This window comes from Pseudophryne corroboree, chromosome 10 (genome assembly GCF_028390025.1).
Source record: "Pseudophryne corroboree isolate aPseCor3 chromosome 10, aPseCor3.hap2, whole genome shotgun sequence".
Lineage (NCBI taxonomy): Eukaryota > Metazoa > Chordata > Amphibia > Anura > Myobatrachidae > Pseudophryne > Pseudophryne corroboree.
The window spans coordinates 55250553-55270506 of record NC_086453.1 but is presented as its reverse complement, the minus strand read 5'-3'; the positions used below and the strand labels follow the sequence as shown (position 1 = coordinate 55270506).

The 19954-nt window shown below is 48.1% G+C and overlaps 1 protein-coding gene across 1 annotated transcript in view; it reads left to right on the top strand.

Moving 5' to 3' along the window:
• The window catches only part of POLD1 (DNA polymerase delta 1, catalytic subunit), a 294557-nt gene that overhangs the window by 255683 nt on the left and 18920 nt on the right, over window positions 1–19954 (top strand). Inside the window, exon 24 of the mRNA XM_063942417.1 lies at window positions 16979–17092. Within this exon, the coding sequence (XP_063798487.1) occupies window positions 16979–17092 (114 nt within the window). The remainder of the gene's footprint in view (window positions 1–16978; window positions 17093–19954) is intronic.

Sequence of the window (19954 nt, the reverse complement as noted above, 5' to 3'; positions counted from 1 at the left end):
GGTTGGATTCCCTGACTGAAAATATTGATACCCTGGATAGGGACAGTATTTTATTGACTATAGAGCAATTAAAGGATGCTTTCCTTTATATGCGAGATGCGCAGAGAGATATTTGCACTCTGGCATCGAGAGTAAATGCGATGTCCATATCTGCCAGAAGGAGTTTATGGACGCGACAGTGGTCAGGTGATGCGGATTCCAAACGACATATGGAAGTATTGCCGTATAAAGGGGAGGAATTATTTGGCGTCGGTCTATCGGATCTGGTGGCCACGGCAACTGCCGGAAAATCCACTTTTTTACCTCAGACCCCCTCCCAGAAAAAGACACCGTCTTTTCAGCCGCAGTCCTTTCGGTCCTATAAGAACAAGCGGACAAAAGGACAGTCATATCTGCCTCGGGGCAGAGGAAGGGGTAAGAGAGGGCAGCAAGCAGCCCCTGCCCAGGAACAGAAGCCCTCCCAGGGTTCTGCAAAGCCCTCAGCATGACGCTGGGGCCTTACAAGCGGACTCAGGAGCGGTGGGGGGTCGACTCAAGAATTTCAGCGCACAGTGGGCTTGCTCACAGGTGGACCCCTGGATTCTGCAGGTAGTATCTCAGGGTTACAGGTTGGAATTCGAGAAGTCTCCCCCTCGCCGGTTCCTAAAGTCTGCTTTGCCAACGTCTCCCTCAGACAGGGCGACGGTATTGGAAGCCATTCACAAGCTGTTTTCTCAGCAGGTGATAGTCAAGGTACCCCTCCTACAACAGGGAAAGGGGTATTACTCCACGCTATTTGTGGTACCGAAGCCGGACGGTTCGGTAAGACCTATTCTAAATCTGAAATCTTTGAACCTGTACATACAAAAATTCAAGTTCAAGATGGAGTCACTCAGAGCAGTGATAGCGAATCTGGAAGAAGGGGACTTTATGGTGTCCCTGGACATAAAGGATGCTTACCTGCATGTCCCAATTTGCCCTTCACATCAAGGGTACCTCAGGTTCGTGGTGCAAAACTGTCATTATCAGTTTCAGACGCTGCCGTTTGGATTGTCCACGGCACCTCGGGTCTTTACCAAGGTAATGGCCGAAATGATGATCCTTCTACGAAGAAGAGGCGTATTAATTATCCCTTACTTGGACGATCTCCTGATAAGGGCAAGGTCCAGAGAACAGCTGGAAGACGGAGTAGCACTAACCCAACTAGTGCTGCAACAACACGGGTGGATTCTGAATTTTCCAAAATCTCAGTTGACCCCGACGACACGTCTGCTGTTCCTGGGAATGATTCTGGACACGGTTCAGAAAAAGGTGTTTCTTCCGGAGGAGAAAGCCAGGGAGTTATCCGAACTTGTCAGGAACCTCCTAAAACCAGGGACAGTGTCTGTGCATCAATGCACAAGAGTCCTGGGAGAGATGGTGGCTTCTTACGAAGCGATTCCATTCGGCAGATTCCACGCACGAACTTTTCAGTGGGATCTGCTGGACAAATGGTCCGGATCGCATCTGCAGATGCATCAGCGGATAACCTTATCGCCACGGACAAGGGTGTCTCTTCTGTGGTGGTTGCAGAGTGCTCATCTGTTAGAGGGCCGCAGATTCGGCATACAGGACTGGGTCCTGGTGACCACGGATGCCAGTCTGAGAGGCTGGGGAGCGGTCACACAGGGAAGAAACTTCCAGGGAGTATGGTCAAGCCTGGAGATGTCTCTTCACATAAATATACTGGAGCTAAGAGCGATTTACAATGCTCTAAGTCTGGCAAAACCCCTGCTTCAGGGTCAGCCGGTGTTGATCCAGTCGGACAACATCACGGCAGTCGCCCACGTAAACAGACAGGGCGGCACAAGAAGCAGGACAGCAATGGCAGAAGCTGCAAGGATTCTTCGCTGGGCGGAAGATCATGTGATAGCACTGTCAGCAGTATTCATTCCGGGAGTGGACAACTGGGAAGCAGACTTCCTCAGCAGACACGATCTACACCCGGGAGAGTGGGGACTTCATCCAGAAGTCTTCCACATGATTGTGAACCGTTGGGAAAAACCAATGGTGGATATGATGGCGTCCCGCCTCAACAAAAAACTGGACAGGTATTGCGCCAGGTCAAGAGACCCTCAGGCAATAGCTGTGGACGCTCTGGTAACACCGTGGGTGTTCCAGTCAGTGTATGTGTTCCCTCCTCTGCCTCTCATACCAAAAGTACTGAGAATTATACGGCAAAAGGGAGTAAGAACGATACTAGTGGCTCCGGATTGGCCAAGAAGAACTTGGTACCCGGAACTTCAAGAGATGCTCACGGAGGATCCGTGGCCTCTACCTCTAAGACGGGACCTGCTTCAGCAGGGACCGTGTCTATTCCAAGACTTACCGCGGCTGCGTTTGACGGCATGGCGGTTGAACGCCGAATTCTAAGGGAAAAAGGCATTCCGGAAGAGGTCATTCCTACACTGGTAAAAGCCAGGAAGGAGGTGACTGCACAACATTATCACCGCATTTGGAGGAAATATGTTGCGTGGTGTGAGGCCAGGAAGGCCCCCACAGAGGAATTTCAACTGGGTCGATTCCTACATTTCCTGCAAACAGGATTGTCTATGGGCCTCAAATTGGGGTCCATTAAGGTTCAAATTTCGGCCCTGTCGATTTTCTTCCAGAAAGAATTGGCTTCAGTTCCTGAAGTCCAGACTTTTGTAAAAGGAGTACTACATATACAGCCCCCGGTTGTGCCCCCAGTGGCACCGTGGGATCTTAATGTAGTCTTGGATTTTCTCAAATCCCATTGGTTTGAGCCGCTCAAATCGGTGGAGTTGAAGTATCTTACATGGAAAGTAACCATGCTACTGGCCCTGGCTTCAGCCAGGAGAGTATCAGAATTGGCGGCTTTATCATATAAGAGCCCATATCTGATTTTCCATACGGACAGGGCAGAACTGCGGACGCGTCCTCATTTTCTGCCTAAGGTGGTGTCAGCGTTTCACCTGAACCAGCCTATTGTGGTGCCTGCGGCTACTAACGATTTGGAGGATTCCAAGTTGTTGGACGTGGTCCGGGCATTGAAAATATATATTTCAAGAACGGCGGGAGTCAGAAAGTCTGACTCACTGTTTATATTGTATGCACCCAACAAGATGGGTGCTCCTGCTTCTAAGCAGACGATTGCTCGTTGGATTTGTAGCACAATTCAACTTGCACATTCTGTGGCAGGCTTGCCACAACCTAAATCTGTCAAGGCCCATTCCACAAGGAAAGTGGGCTCATCCTGGGCGGCTGCCCGGGGGGTCTCGGCATTACAACTCTGCCGAGCTGCTACTTGGTCAGGGGCAAACACGTTTGCAAAATTCTACAAATTTGATACCCTGGCTGAGGAGGACCTTGAGTTCTCTCATTCGGTGCTGCAGAGTCATCCGCACTCTCCCGCCCGTTTGGGAGCTTTGGTATAATCCCCATGGTCCTGACGGAGTCCCCAGCATCCACTTAGGACGTTAGAGAAAATAAGAATTTACTTACCGATAATTCTATTTCTCGTAGTCCGTAGTGGATGCTGGGCGCCCATCCCAAGTGCGGATTGTCTGCAATACTTGTACATAGTTATTGTTACAAACAAATTCGGGTTGTTATTGTTGTGAGCCGTCTGTTTAGAGGCTCCTACGTTTGTCATACTGTTAACTGGGTTCAGATCACAAGTTATACGGTGTGATTGGTGTGGCTGGTATGAGTCTTACCCGGGATTCAATATCCTTCCTTATTGTGTACGCTCGTCCGGGCACAGTATCCTAACTGAGGCTTGGAGGAGGGTCATAGGGGGAGGAGCCGGTACACACCACCTAATCCTAAAGCTTTATTTTTGTGCCCTGTCTCCTGCGGAGCCGCTACCCCCCCCCCCCCCCCCCCATGGTCCTGACGGAGTCCCCAGCATCCACTACGGACTACGAGAAATAGAATTATCGGTAAGTAAATTCTTATTATTGATGTGTTGGAAAAGTGGATTAATGCAAAAATCTCAAAAAAATATACATTTGCTTTTAGTTCACTCACAATTTACATAAAAAAAATACCTTTTGGTTATTTAGAGTAGAATTTCTTTGTCATGTGGGGAGTTATAAACAAACTAACTCTCTCAATCCCCTGCCTCTAAACTCCTTAACCTCACCTCTTCACTTGGTTTCTCCCAGTGGACCTCCTCATCCTCCCATGTGAATGGGAGCTCACTGGATCTGGTCTTCACTCACCGTTGTGATATTTCTGATTGTTCCAACTCCCCATTTCCCCTCTCTGACCACCACCTGCTCTCCTTTAACCTATCTCTCTCTTCTTCCCCATATCTACCTCCTAAGGCTACTATCACTAAGCGTAACATTGAGGCTATTGACACCACATTCCTTTCCTCCCTGTTTGACTCACTTCTCTCTCTCATATGCCCTGTACAAGCCACATCCCTTACTTCTGCTCTTGACTCTGTTGCTCCACCAACCACTATTGACCCTCGCAAATTAACACCTCAACCCTGGCACACCAAATGCACCAGATATCTGCAAAAATGCTCACGTACTGCTGAGCGACACTTGAGGAAATCAGGCAGATTCCTCCATTTCAAACTTATGCTCTCATCCTTCAGTGCTGCCCTTTCTCTTGCTAAACAGTTATACTTCAAGAACCTCATCTCCTCCCAGTCTTCCAACCCCCAGCGCCTCTTTGCCACTCTCAACTCACTCCTCTGCCCACCTCCACCTCGTCTCCGCTTCGACTTTGCCACTTACTTCACATCCAAAATTGACTCCATACGTCAGGATATCACATCACACCAGACCATCAGTAACCAGCCTCCTCCCAACCCATACCACACCTCCCCATCCCTCCCACCAACTCTGACATCTTTCTCCCATGCTTCTGGAGAGGAAGTCATGACCCTCATTCGTTCCTGTCCCCTCACCACCTCCCCACTTGACCCTATCCCCTCCCGCCTCCTCTGCTACCTCTCTCCTTCTGCCTGTTCCCATCTTTTCCACCTTCTCAATCTCTCCCTCTCATCAGGCACTGTCCCCTCTGCCTTCAAGCATGCACTCATCTCTCCTATTCTTAAAAAACCTACCCTTGATCCAAACACACTCTCCAACTACCGACCCATCTATCTCCTCCCTTTTGCCTCCGAACTCCTTGAGCTTATTGTCGACAACCACCTTACTTTCTTTCTTTCCTCACACTCGCTGCCTATTCCAGTCTGGCTTCCGTCCTCTCCACTCCACTGAAACTGCCCTTACAAAAGTGTGCAATGACCTCCATGCTGCTAAATCTAAGGGACACTACTCTCTACTTATTCTTCTTGATCTCTCTGCTGCTTTTGACATTGTGGACCATCCTCTCCTACTGCAAATCCTTCACTCCATTGGTCTGCGTGATACTGCCCTCTCTTGGCTGTCTTCCTACCTCTCTGATCGTTCATTCTCTGTCTCCTCTCATGACTCCACCTCCCCCTCACTTCCACTAACTGTAGGTGTACCCCAAGGTTCTGTCCTTGGTCCTCTTCTTTTCTCTCTCTATACGTCCTCACTAGGTAAGCTCATTAGTTCTTTTGGTTTCCAATATCATCTCTGTGCTGATGACACTCAAATCTATCTTTCGTCTCCAGACCTCTCCCCTGCTCTCCTCACTCGTATCTCCAACTGTCTCTCTGCTATCTCTGTTTGGATGTCCCAGCACTTTCTTAAACTTAACATGTGTAAGACCGAGCTGATCATCTTACCTCCCTCCCGCATAACCTCACCTCCTACAATCTCATTATCTATTGATGGCACTACTATCTACTCTAGCCCCCAAGTGCGCTGTCTTGGAGTAATCCTTGACTCCTCCCTCTCCTTCAAACCACACATTCAGCACCTCTCACAAACCTGCCGTTTTCATCTAAAAAATATTTCCAGGATCAGACCCTTTCTGACCCGGGATGCTACTAAGACTCTTATCCACTCACTGGTCATCTCAAGACTGGACTACTGTAATCTCCTCCTGACTGGCATTCCTGACAAATACCTCTCTCCACCCCAATCTATCCTCAATGCTGCTGCCCGGCTCATTTTCCTCATCAAACGCACTACATCCACCTCTCCTCTCTTACAAGACCTTCACTGGCTCCCCTTCCCTTTCAGAATCCATTTCAAGCTTCTCACACTCACTTACAAAGCCCTCACCCACTCCTCTCCCATCTACATCTTTGACCTTATATCCCTTTACATTCCCACTCGTCCTTTTCGCTCGGCTAATGCACGCTGACTCTCCTGCCTACGGATTACTTCCTCTCACTCCTACCTCCAAGATTTTTCACGTGCTGCACCACTTCTCTGGAATTCCCTACCTCTCCCCCTCAGACTCTCCACCTCTCTACAAAACTTCAAACGGGCTCTCAAAACCCACTTCACCAAACCCAGCCAAATCTCATCCTAACCCTCTGTTCCACGCTTGCTATGTACCCCATCTGTGTCACCACTGTCTGTCTACCCCTCCCCTTTAGAATGTAAGCTTTCACGAGCAGGGTCCTCTTCCCTGATGTGCTTATCCTTTTTCTTACTTTAATAATCTTCAACTGCATCAACTCCAGCAGTCTTCTGCCACCTGATACTTATTCCAGTTTCATCTGCTGATGTAACTATGTTTATTTTCCCTGTACTTGTCCTATATTGTCGTCAACTGTAAGTTGCTGTTTTCCCGTTTTGATTATTTGTTTATGTACTCTGTAATTGGGCGCTGCGGAACCCTTGTGGCACCATATAAATAAAGGATAATAATAATCTAACTATTCCAAGGCTTCTGAAAAAAGGTGTAATTGTGGTTACTGTGCAAACAAATTACTGATATTGATGTTGGAATGTGATTGGAAAAAAATAAACCTCTGACAAAATAGCTTCAGCACCGGGGTGAGAAAAGCTTCTGCAGCAAAGGAGTTAATGACCCAGAGGTGCCCAATCAGCCCTCAAAGTTGTGGAAATGAGGCACCATTCTACCTGTAAGCCTATCCCACTGTTCCTCCTTATGAAGATGGTTGGCTCAAAGCAGGTTCATTAATCTATTGACCCCTCTAACCCCCTCCTGGCCAATAGCGATGTTTCCTGATGTGAGAAGTGTGCTTAGAGCGTGGAAGACACTGAATGATTATAATTGGTCCATAGCGTTCGGTCTCTGCCTGCAATGTGCAGTGATTGATGTACAGAGCCGGTTCGGGACGATCAGCGCATCTGATGAGCCCTCATAGAGCCTGTATACTTATTTGTTTTGTTGTTCTTCAATTTGGCACTGCGTATTTGTTAACACCACATATAGGGAATGAGCTTCTGTAATTGATACCAAATGTAGCTCAGACATCTAACTGCGTACAAATGAGTTGTATTATTCCATCCACAGCCGCTTCATTTGTGGTAGGAAGCAACCCTGTGCCCCCAGCACTGTGCGCCAAGCTTTGTGTAGGATGCCCACTGCACTGAATTGGAGACTTCAGAATGTTGGTTTGATGTGGCACTTGTAGCACTCCTGCGCTCTGAGATACGGGGACGTATTGGTGTCTGTACTCTGTTGCTACAAGCGAGACGGGGGTTGGTTTTCTGCTCCAACTATAGCTCTGTGATCTATTCTTAAAAGCTAGCAGATATTTGGGTGGTCTCTAATATAGTAGCACCCGAGAGTTGGGCGTATGTATCATGGACGCTATTTGAGCTCTGCACTATAGTAAAGTGTGTTAGAATGCTCGCCATCATTTTACATGAACCTGTAAACTTCCATCCACATTAGACAATCATTTTATCTTTTCAGCTCTAGTGCGTCTAACGCACAAAGGTCTGAATTCCACCCACAGCTAATCGCGGCCAATAACTTTTCTGAAAGGACAAAGCTGCGGCTGTCACATTTAAGGAACATCAGTACCGCCTTTCCCTTTCAGTACAGCTTCCGATTGGATAACGCATCCCTAGCGTTGCAGTCACTCTTTCCGTACATAACTGTTGTTGCTTTGCAGAGCTGTCATTAGACACCACTTTGTGCAGAGTAACATGAAAGTGACCCTAGGTAGAGTTTATACATAGAATAGGAGCAATGATTGTAAAATAAGATGTGAATGCTCATACCTGTACAAAGAAATTATAATTAGTGTTAATGTTTACAGCTCTTTTGAGTGAACTTTTGGATGGAGTATTTTTTTAGAGAATGCATAGGGTTCCAATGAATGATCCGGACAATTAGATTCCTTTTGTGGTAGTTGCAAGAGCTTTCTTTCCCTGCTATCCCTACCTTACATCCGCCCAGCGAAGAGAGCTGCTGAACGAAGCACGCGATCAGAACGGAGTGCAGAGACGCGGGTGTGATGTCATCGGCAGGCGCTGACGGGCATCGCAGCCGCAACTGGGAACCAGAGCTGGACAACATAGTGAAGCCGCTTAGGCAGATGTAAGGTAGGGATAGCAGGGAAAGAAAGTTCTCTAAAAAACACTAATCATAATTTTTATTTTTATTTTTACAGGTATGACCGTTCACATCTTACTTTACAACAAGCGCTCCTATTCTATGTTTAATTATTGGTTATTTTATTGGAGCCTCTAACAAAGTTATCACACACACACACACACACACACACACACACACACACCATGGTATACATTATAATAGTACCTAGGTAGAGTTTGTATGTGACATTGGAGGAGAGATGTGTTAGCGCAGAAAATTAGAGCAATGGAAGTTGTTGATGTAGCAGAGGAGCCGCCATTTTTAGTATGCAAATATGGATCAGGACTGGCAGTACAGTGTTTAATGTAGTGTGTCCAACAAACTTTCTTGATCATCTATAGGGGACACAGGCTTCTTCACTGGGTATAGTTGGCTGAGCTGGAGTCTGGTCACCAAATAGTTAAGTTTCTTTTTCCGGCAGCCCCTATTTCTCTGACGTCCTAGTGGATGCTGGGACTCCGTCAGGACCATGGGGATTAGCGGCTCCGCAGGAGACGGGGCACAAAAATAAAAGCTTTAGGACTAGGTGGTGTGCACTGGCTCCTCCCCCTATGACCCTCCTCCAAGCCTTAGTTAGGTTTTTGTGCCCGTCCGAGCAGGGTGCAATCTAGGTGGCTCTCCTAAAGAGCTGCTTAGAAAAAGTTATTAGGTTTTTTATTTTCAGTGAGTCCTGCTGGCAACAGGCTCACTGCAACGAGGGACTTAGGGGAGAAGAAGTGAACTCACCTGCGTGCAGGATGGATTGGCTTCTTAGGCTACTGGACACCATTAGCTCCAGAGGGATCGAACACAGGCCCAGCCATGGAGTCCGGTCCCGGAGCCGCGCCGCCGACCCCCTTGCAGATGCCGAAAAGTGAAGAGGTCCAGAAACCGGCGGCAGAAGACTTTTCAGTCTTCATGAGGTAGCGCACAGCACTGCAGCTGTGCGCCATTGTTGTCAGCACACTTCACACCAGCGGTCACTGAGGGTGCAGGGCGCTGGGGGGGGGCGCCCTGGGCAGCAATGATAATACCTTGTTCTGGCTAAAAATACATCACATATAGCCCCTGGGGCTATATGGATGTATTTAACCCCTGCCAGGTCTCACAAACACCGGGAGAAGAACCCGCCGAAATAGGGGGCGGGGCCTATCTCCTCAGCACACGGCGCCATTTTCCTGCACAGCTCCGCTGCGAGGAAGGCTCCCAGGACTCTCCCCTGCACTGCACTACAGAAACAGGGTAAAAAAACAGAGAGGGGGGGGCACTTTTTGGGCGATATTGATATATTAAGCTGCTATAAAGGAAACAACACTTCTGTAGGGTTGTTCCTATATATTTATAGCGCTTGGGTGTGTGCTGGCAAACTCTCCCTCTGTCTCCCCAAAGGGCTAGTGGGGTCCTGTCTTCGATAAGAGCATTCCCTGTGTGTCTGCTGTGTGTCGGTACGTGTGTGTCGACATGTATGAGGACGATGTTGGTGTGGAGGCGGAGCAATTGCCGGTAATGGTGATGTCACCCCCTAGGGAGTCGACACCGGAATGGATGGCTTTGTTTATGGAATTACGTGATAATGTCAGCACGTTACAAAAATCAGTTGACGACATGAGACGGCCGGCAAACCAGTTAGTACCTGTCCAGGCGTCTCAGACACCGTCAGGGGCTGTAAAACGCCCTTTACCTCAGTCGGTCGACACAGACCCAGACACGGACACCGAATCTAGTGTCGACGGTGAAGAAACAAACGTATTTTCCAGTAGGGCCACACGTTATATGATCACGGCAATGAAGGAGGCTTTGCATATCTCTGATACTGCAAGTACCACAAAAAGGGGTATTATGTGGGGTCAGAAAAAACTACCTGTAGTTTTTCCTGAATCAGAGGAATTGAATGATAGAAAACTGCTAATTTCAAAGAAATTATTGGCATTATATCCTTTCCCGCCAGAGGTTAGGGCGCGCTGGGAAACACCCCCTAGGGTGGATAAGGCACTCACACGCTTATCAAAACAAGTGGCGTTACCGTCTCCTGAAACGGCCGCCCTCAAGGATCCAGCTGATAGGAGGCTGGAAACTACCCTGAAAAGTATATACACTCATACTGGTGTTATACTGCGACCAGCCATCGCCTCTGCATGGATGTGCAGTGCTGGGGTGGTTTGGTCGGATTCCCTGACTGAAAATATTGATACCCTGGATAGGGACAGTATTTTATTGACTATAGAGCAATTAAAGGATGCTTTTCTTTATATGCGAGATGCTCAGAGGGATATTTGCACTCTGGCATCGAGAGTAAGTACGATGTCCATATCTGCCAGAAGAAGTTTATGGACGCGACAGTGGTCAGGTGATGCGGATTCCAAACGGCATATGGAAGTATTGCCGTATAAAGGGGAGGAATTATTTGGGGTCGGTCTATCGGATTTGGTGGCCACGGCAACAGCCGGGAAATCCACCTTTTTACCTCAGGTCCCCTCCCAACAGAAAAAGACACCGTCTTTTCAGCCGCAGTCCTTTCGTTCCTATAAGAACAAGCGGGCAAAAGGACAGTCATATCTGCCCCGAGGCAAAGGAAGGGGTAAGAGAGTGCACCAAGCAGCTCCCTCCCACGAGCAGAAGCCCTCCCCGGCTTCTGCAAAGCCCTCAGCATGATGTTGGGGCTTTACAAGCGGACTCAGGGGCGGTGGGGGGTCGACTCAAGAATTTCAGCGCACAGTGGGCTCACTCACAGGTGGACCCCTGGATCCTGCAGGTAGTATCTCAGGGTTACAGGTTGGAATTCGAGAAGTCTCCCCCTCGCCGGTTCCTAAAGTCTGCTCTGCCAACGTCTCCCTCAGACAGGGCGACGGTATTGGAAGCCATTCACAAGCTGTATTCTCAGCAGGTAATAGTCAAGGTACCCCTGCTTCAACAGGGAAAGGGGTATTATTCCACACTATTTGTGGTACCGAAGCCGGACGGCTCGGTAAGACCTATTCTAAATCTGAAATCTTTGAACCTGTACATACAAAAATTCAAGTTCAAGATGGAGTCACTCAGAGCAGTGATAGCGAATCTGGAAGAAGGGGACTTTATGGTGTCCCTGGACATCAAGGATGCTGACCTGCATGTCCCAATTTGCCCTTCACATCAAGGGTACCTCAGGTTCGTGGTGCAAAACTGTCATTATCAGTTTCAGACGCTGCCGTTTGGATTGTCCACGGCACCTCGGGTCTTTACCAAGGTAATGGCCGAAATGATGTTTCTTCTGCGAAGAAAAGGCGTATTAATTATCCCTTACTTGGACGATCTCCTGATAAGGGCAAGGTCCAGAGAACAGCTGGGGGACGTAGTAGCACTAACCCAAGTAGTGCTGCAACAGCACGGGTGGATTCTGAATTTTCCAAAATCTCAATTGACCCCGACGACACGTCTGCTGTTCCTGGGAATGATTCTGGACACGGTTCAGAAAAAGGTGTTTCTTCCGGAGGAGAAAGCCAGGGAGTTATCCGAACTTGTCAGGAACCTCCTAAAACCAGGAAAAGTGTCTGTGCATCAATGCACAAGAGTCCTGGGAAAAATGGTGGCTTCTTACGAAGCGATTCCATTCGGCAGATTCCACGCACGAACTTTTCAGTGGGATCTGCTGGACAAATGGTCCGGATCGCATCTGCAGATGCATCAGCGGATAACTTTGTCTCCACGGACAAGGGTGTCTCTTCTGTGGTGGTTGCAGAGTGCTCATCTGTTAGAGGGCCGCAGATTCGGCATACAGGACTGGGTCCTGGTGACCACGGATGCCAGTCTGAGAGGCTGGGGAGCGGTCACACAGGGAAGAAACTTCCAGGGAGTGTGGTCAAGCCTGGAGATGTCTCTTCACATAAATATACTGGAGCTAAGAGCGATTTACAATGCTCTAAGCCTGGCAAAACCCCTGCTTCAGGGTCAGCCGGTGTTGATCCAGTCGGACAACATCACGGCAGTCGCCCACGTAAACAGACAGGGCGGCACAAGAAGCAGGAGGGCAATGGCAGAAGCTGCAAGCATTCTTCGCTGGATGGAAGATCATGTGATAGCACTGTCAGCAGTGTTCATTCCGGGAGTGGACAACTGGGAAGCGGACTTCCTCAGCAGACACGATCTACACCCGGGAGAGTGGGGACTTCATCCAGAAGTCTTCCACATGATTGTGAACCGTTGGGAAAAACCAAAGGTGGACATGATGGCGTCCCGCCTCAACAAAAAACTGGACAGGTATTGCGCCAGGTCAAGAGACCCTCAGGCAATAGCTGTGGACGCTCTGGTAACACCGTGGGTGTTCCAGTCAGTGTATGTGTTTCCTCCTCTGCCTCTCATACCAAAAGTACTGAGAATTATACGGCACAGGGGAGTAAGAACGATACTCGTGGCTCCGGATTGGCCAAGAAGAACTTGGTACCCGGAACTTCAGGAGATGCTCACGGAAGATCCGTGGCCTCTACCTCTAAGACGGGACCTGCTTCAGCAGGGACCGTGTCTATTCCAAGACTTACCGCGGCTGCGTTTGACGGCATGGCGGTTGAACACCGAATTCTAAGGGAAAAAGGCATTCCGGAAGATGTCATCCCTACCCTGGTAAAAGCCAGGAAGGAGGTGACTGCACAACATTATCACCGCATTTGGAAAAAATATGTTGTGTGGTGTGAGGCCAGGAAGGCCCCGACGGAGGAATTTCAACTGGGTCGATTCCTACATTTCCTGCAAACAGGATTGTCTATGGGCCTCAAATTAGGGTCCATTAAGGTTCAAATTTCGGCCCTGTCGATTTTCTTCCAGAAAGAATTGGCTTCAGTTCCTGAAGTCCAGACTTTTGTAAAAGGAGTACTACATATACAGCCCCCGGTTGTGCCCCCAGTGGCTCCGTGGGATCTTAATGTAGTTTTGGATTTTCTCAAATCCCATTGGTTTGAGCCACTCAAATCGGTGGATTTGAAATATCTTACATGGAAAGTAACCATGCTACTGGCCCTGGCTTCAGCCAGGAGAGTGTCAGAATTGGCGCGGCTTTATCGTATAAAAGCCCATATCTGATTTTCCATTCGGACAGGGCAGAACTGCGGACGCGTCCTCAGTTTCTGCCTAAGGTGGTTTCAGCGTTTCACCTGAACCAGCCTATTGTGGTGCCTGCGGCTACTAGCGATTTGGAGGATTCCAAGTTGCTGGACGTTGTCAGGGCATTGAAAATATATATTTCAAGGACAGCTGGAGTCAGAAAATCTGACTCGCTGTTTATACTGTATGCACCCAACAAGCTGGGTGCTCCTGCTTCTAAGCAGACGATTGCTCGTTGGATTTGTAGCACAATTCAACTTGCACATTCTGTGGCAGGCCTGCCACAGCCTAAATCTATCAAGGCCCATTCCACAAGGAAGGTGGGCTCATCTTGGGCGGCTGCCCGAGGGGTCTCGGCATTACAACTCTGCCGAGCAGCTACGTGGTCGGGGGAGAACACGTTTGTAAAATTCTACAAATTTGATACCCTGGCTAAAGAGGACCTGGAGTTCTCTCATTCGGTGCTGCAGAGTCATCCGCACTCTCCCGCCCGTTTGGGAGCTTTGGTATAATCCCCATGGTCCTGACGGAGTCCCAGCATCCACTAGGACGTCAGAGAAAATAAGATTTTACTTACCGATAAATCTATTTCTCGTAGTCCGTAGTGGATGCTGGGCGCCCATCCCAAGTGCGGATTGTCTGCGATACTTGTACATAGTTATTGTTACATAAAAATCGGGTTGTTATTGTTATGAGCCGTCTGTTCAGAGGCTCCTACGTTTGTCATACTGTTAACTGGGTTCAGATCACAAGTTGTACGGTGTGATTGGTGTGGCTGGTATGAGTCTTACCCGGGATTCATAATCCTTCCTTATTGTGTACGCTCGTCCGGGCACAGTATCCTAACTGAGGCTTGGAGGAGGGTCATAGGGGGAGGAGCCAGTGCACACCACCTAGTCCTAAAGCTTTTATTTTTGTGCCCTGTCTCCTGCGGAGCCGCTAATCCCCATGGTCCTGACGGAGTCCCAGCATCCACTACGGACTACGAGAAATAGATTTATCGATAAGTAAAATCTTATTATCCTGCCCCTGACCAATCTATTTAAACGCTGTGAAGGTTTCCCCAGAACCACAGGGGTCCAGACATGGCTGCAGTTTTGCTAGTTAGGCCATAGGTAGTTTTTTGAGAAAGTTGACCTTGGTGTAAGCGTCACAAAAATGATGGTTTATTGCAACTATCTGCTGATCTGGAAACTGTTCTTCAGATCCTTTATCAACCTCCTCAGATATGCAGTAAATTAGATTAATCTGAATCGTGGGACCTGATCTGGTGCTCGTCAGTTAAAATCTATCCATAGCTCCTAACGACCAGGATCACGACAGTCCCAGGGGGGCCAGGTCGCCATGGCCCCTAGATTTTGCCCACTGGCAATCTGATTATGCAGGGCGGGAGGAAGCGGATCTTCTTCAGCTCCAGCAGCCTCAGCAAAGATTTGTGGGCGTGTCTGTACTGCGGTGCCCATGTCACGCACAGGAATGCATATGCTTGAGTGTCCATCCTGGCCTGCGCTGACTGCTTTGCCTGTCCATCCTAGCCTGAGCTCTCCAATAAGTCTAGGCGCGGCATATGGATTGTTTCTTCAGAGTGGGTAGTGATTAGGCCACAGGCCAGGAGGGATTGTTTGCCCTGGGGGTGGCTGCGGAGCGATGGTTTGCCTAGGGGGAACCCCCTTAGTTGTGTGGCCATGGGGTTGGTTGCCTGTGGGGGAAGGTTTAGCTGCAAATTAATATGACCTTGTGGGGTGGGGAGTGTTTGCCCTGGGGGGGGGGGGGGGGGGGGGGGTAGCTGCACAGCAGTGTGGCTGTGAAGGGCTGGCTTGCTTGAGGGGGTGGTAAAGCTGCTCAGTAATATGGCTGTGGAGGGAGTGGTTTCAGTTATTTATTTGGGGTTTGGGGGGGGGGAGGGGGGGGGAGCTGCACAGCAGTGTGGCTGTGAAGGGCTGGCTTGCTTGAGGGGGTGGGAAAGCTGCTCAGTAATATGGCTGTGGGGGGAGTGGTTTCAGTTATTTATTTGGGGGAGGGGTGGGCAGGGGATCTGGCTCCTTCGCCTTCATCCTGGCTCCTGTATTTTAGGAAATTTTCTCAAGCCCTGTGTTAGCCAAATACTGATATTGCTCTGGCCAGCTGAGTGAGACACGAGTGTGGCTACAGATTGTGTGATTGAGTCATTTATCTGACTTATTTTAGTTTTAGGTGGAAAGAAAATATATTTTTTATAGCGATGCAATTACATACCAATATTTCTCAATTTAAACGTTTCTATTGTTTTGTCAGTTCCTCTGAAAGGAGATCTTATTTTTGTATGGACAGAAAGAAAGGGTTTTTATGTATGAATGAGTCACTTCCTCGGGTTAAGTAGTGTATTTAATCACATAAACATAATACTAATGGGTTCATTATGAATTACCGATGGACGGGATGCCGACGGTCAGAATACAGACAGCGACATCCCGGCCATCAGAATCCTGACAGCCCCCTGTAAAGTAGCCTAAACCTCCCTTCCCCGCTGCCTAAACCTAAACCTCCCTTCCCCGCTGCCTAAACCTAAACCTCCCTTCCCCGCTGCCTAAACCTAACCCTCCCCTCCCTGCTGCCTAAACCTAACCCTCCCTTCCCTGCTGCCTAAACCTAACCCTCCCTTCCCCGCTGCCAAAACCTAACCCTCCCTTCCCTGCTGCCTAAACCTAAACCTCCCTTCCCCCGCTGCCTAAACCTAACCCTCCCTTCCCCGCTGCCTAAACCTAAACCTCCCTTCCCCGCTGCCTAAACCTAACCCTCCCTTCCCCGCTGCCTAAACTTAAGCCTACCTTCCCCGCTGCCTAAACCTAAGCCTCCCCGCTTGGTGCTAACCTTCCCTTCTAAGTGTTTAACCCTCTCTCCCCAGTACCTAACCTTCCCGACCCGGCATCATAACATCTCCCCCCTGTCTCATGCCTAAACCTAACCTTCCCGACCCTGCATCATAACCCCCCGTCTCATGCCTAAACCCAACCTCCCCCCTCTCTGCGCGCGACAGGACGCCAGCATGTCCCGCTGGAAGGAAGTTCGGGATTCCGGCTGTCAGTATATTTAGGCGCCTGTATCCCAAGCGACGTATCTAGACATCGGGCTTGCGGTGTCCTTCGGGATCCCGGCGTCGGTATATCGACTGCCGGGATACCGTCCTTCGGGAATTTAGCTGCATCCCATACAAATGTAACTAAAAAAACAAAACATACCTTTATTATATAGCCGTTATATGATAACATTCCTAGAATATTTTTTTTTTGTGCCTGAATTGTGTCTTTTGTTACTGTTAAGTGTAGTTTCCCAGTGGTCATACACTGCTGGGGTCATTAGTGATACTGAATAACATACTGTAGCTGTCCAACCAAGGATAGTGTTAGCGGTAAAGACCTGAGAAAGATGCTATATGATAAATACATTCCCAGTAACAGAGGATGGTCTCATGACTGTTTGTTCTGCTTTGCAGAAGGAGAACACACCCGCTGCAAGACTGTCCTGACCTCCAAGGTTGGGGGTCTAATGGCTTTTGCCAAGAAGCGCAGCACCTGCATTGGATGCAAAGCCGCACTAAATCATGACGGTAAGTGGCCCCAGGGCGTTGCAAGACGAAACGCGTGTTATTAGTTTTTGGTTTGTGTCTTCTGCTGCTTGGTATTGTGCAATCCTCATGCATGCATTATATTTTTGTGGCATTTTTATTTAGCAAATTATTTCAGGATTTTGCTTGCACAACAGTCTCTATGGTTTCCTCTTTCCGAAATATGTGGACTAAATGACCTATTGTTAAAGTTGTGCATATTATCCAGACTTGTACCGTACCTGACTTTCACAGACAAACTGTTCTGGGACGCAGACGGTACGTTTCCCCACCGTCCTCTGCTCAGTGGGCTGCATCGAGGCACAGGAGTGAGGAATACCTAAGGTGCACTCTCTGGTTAATTAATGAAGCGTTATTAGAGCACTTGGCCGTCAAGCACATTTCGGCTTTAATTTGTTTTATTACTTCTCTTTTATAAGTTATTCCTTAACGTGCGTTATGAGGGCCTCACAGACTTTTCAATGTCTCCTTTAGTTTTTGAGCAATTCAGTTCAAACTTGTTTGCTGAGAGACACTGGGAAACTAACTTGACTTTAGGCCATATTTGCCCAACCCAGATTGTGAGATTACTATTTAGACAGGACCAGAGTAACATTGTGGCGCATAGGTACTACAGCCACCCAGCATTCCAAGGTCAGCCATAAATCTTAAAATTAGTTTTTCCATTTTCCTCCCAGAATGATGCTGTTTTTCTACTTTTACATATTTAGAGGGATTTGGTACTGGCAGTGTAAGAGGGTGTACATGGCACTGACCACTCCCACGCAGCACGGGTCACTCCTACATGGCACTGGCCACACCCACACCACACTGGCCACGCCTACATGGCGCTGGTCACATCTACACGGTACTGACCACACCCACCCAGCACTGGACACACCCACACAGCACTTGTCATACATCCTGTGCATCTCACAATAGCCTAAGGCCCACGTGACCATTAATCCGGCCCTGTATTTAGATTTAAATCCACAAGAGCTGGTGGAGCCATGCTGCTTTTATTATTTATGTATGTATATAGAAAATGCAGTACTTTGCAGAAAGCAAAATTAAACATCATTGACACACAAAAAAATAATAATCTAGCAACGTGGGTGTCTCTTCCCAGAACAGCCCTCCAATTCTTACTGCGTGCTAAAGAAAGTTCCTCATTTTTGTTTTTTATATTTTTCTGCTTTTACTCAACCTCTCCCCTGACCAGAGGAAAAAAATAAGCAACAGCAATGGGGTAATAATAGGAAATCCCAGGCTTCTGTTTCTAGCATGCTAGCACCAGTGAGCAGTGGGAAGCACAAACTAGCGGCCCGTCTTGTATGATGGGTGCAGTGTGGGGTTTACGTATGTATGGAGTCCAGCATCCCCGTGATTTAGAACGCAGGTTCTCAAACCCTGTCTTCAGGACCCCACACGTTTCATGTTTTCCTGCTGGGTGTCCTGGAAAAGGAAAACTGTGTGGGGTCCTGAGGACTCAGTTTGAGAACCATTGGTTTATAATATGGTGGTTGGTAGGTGTTTTAATTTGCTTTTCCTGAATTTTATTCTATTCTCTCCTATTTCTAATTTTAAACTGTGCCTGTAGTCTACACAGGCTGGAAACGTGGGATTTACAGATCACAAAATGGCTGCCGCCATCCTACCTCAGGACTGCCCACACTGTCTAGATGACATTTTAAATATATACAGGGGAACAGAATAGGTTTTAAGGGAAGAGAAGGGAAATGAGTATCCATGAGGTGGTTGTGAGGAGGAGTATTCTTTTGTAAGCCGTACAGAGTATTAATCTGAGGACAGATCTGCCCAGTAGGGGTAATGCAAAATGCTATGGCTTGTATATCATACAGTATGTCTCCTATTTCTAGCATACAATGAAAATTTGTGTAGAAGGCTTTTTATATTTTCTCAGTCCTTCCAAGAAATCCAGATATAGGTTGTTAAAGCAGTCTAGTTCCCCTCTCACAAATACACTTGGGAAGCCTTTTTTCAATATAAAGCGGCATCCTTAATAGCTTCAGTCTAGCAAGCGGATCCTCACACGCATCTTGGTAAACATTTGGGTCATCTTGTGTCGCTGAGGCTGCAAGGCTGTTACCTCATCTGCCTTTCTCTCAGTGACGGGGACACTTATGCTTGTATGCGCTATTATCAACACGCTAAGAGCATTTAGGGAGAGTGGGAAAGAAGAGAGCATGGAGGGATCAGTAAATATAATCTAAAATCCATTGTGTGTCGTAATTGAAAAATTTCTCCATAAGACTTGCCATAAAAATCCTCACGGGTATCTATGCAGAATGCACACCTAGGGCTCTACCTCAAAGAGCTACAGAAGCAATCTAAATTTGTAGCTGACATGCACCTAACATTAGTTTCAATGCACTTCTATTTACCTACACAAATAACTGTTCAAAACAATTGCGGCAGCCTAAAGACAAGGTGCAGTAGGAATATTCCACCCTGGTTACCATTGTATACAGTATATGCAGCTGGCCCTACAATTTGCAGCAGCTGCATTTAGGGCTGGCTGCCTCTGCACAACTGTTTTAGCATGTTCTGTAGGTGGCTGGCTGCCATTTAGTCATTGCTTTAAATATATTTGTTCAGTATCTTTGTCCACGTTCTTGTACGTAGCAACCGTCTGGTGGCCACCTCTGCTGTTATTTCCTTCATCGCCTTACCTCCAAGTGCACGCTGGTTCCTGATTCTGACTAGGACTTTATGCAGGTGCCACTACATAGGCCGTTCCCTGGTGTACATCCGAGCGTATGAGTTTGCAAGGCCTCCGACTCCCCCTGTCAGCATCTGCAGTTGCTTATACCTTATTGCTGCGTCTCTAGACGCCACCATTGG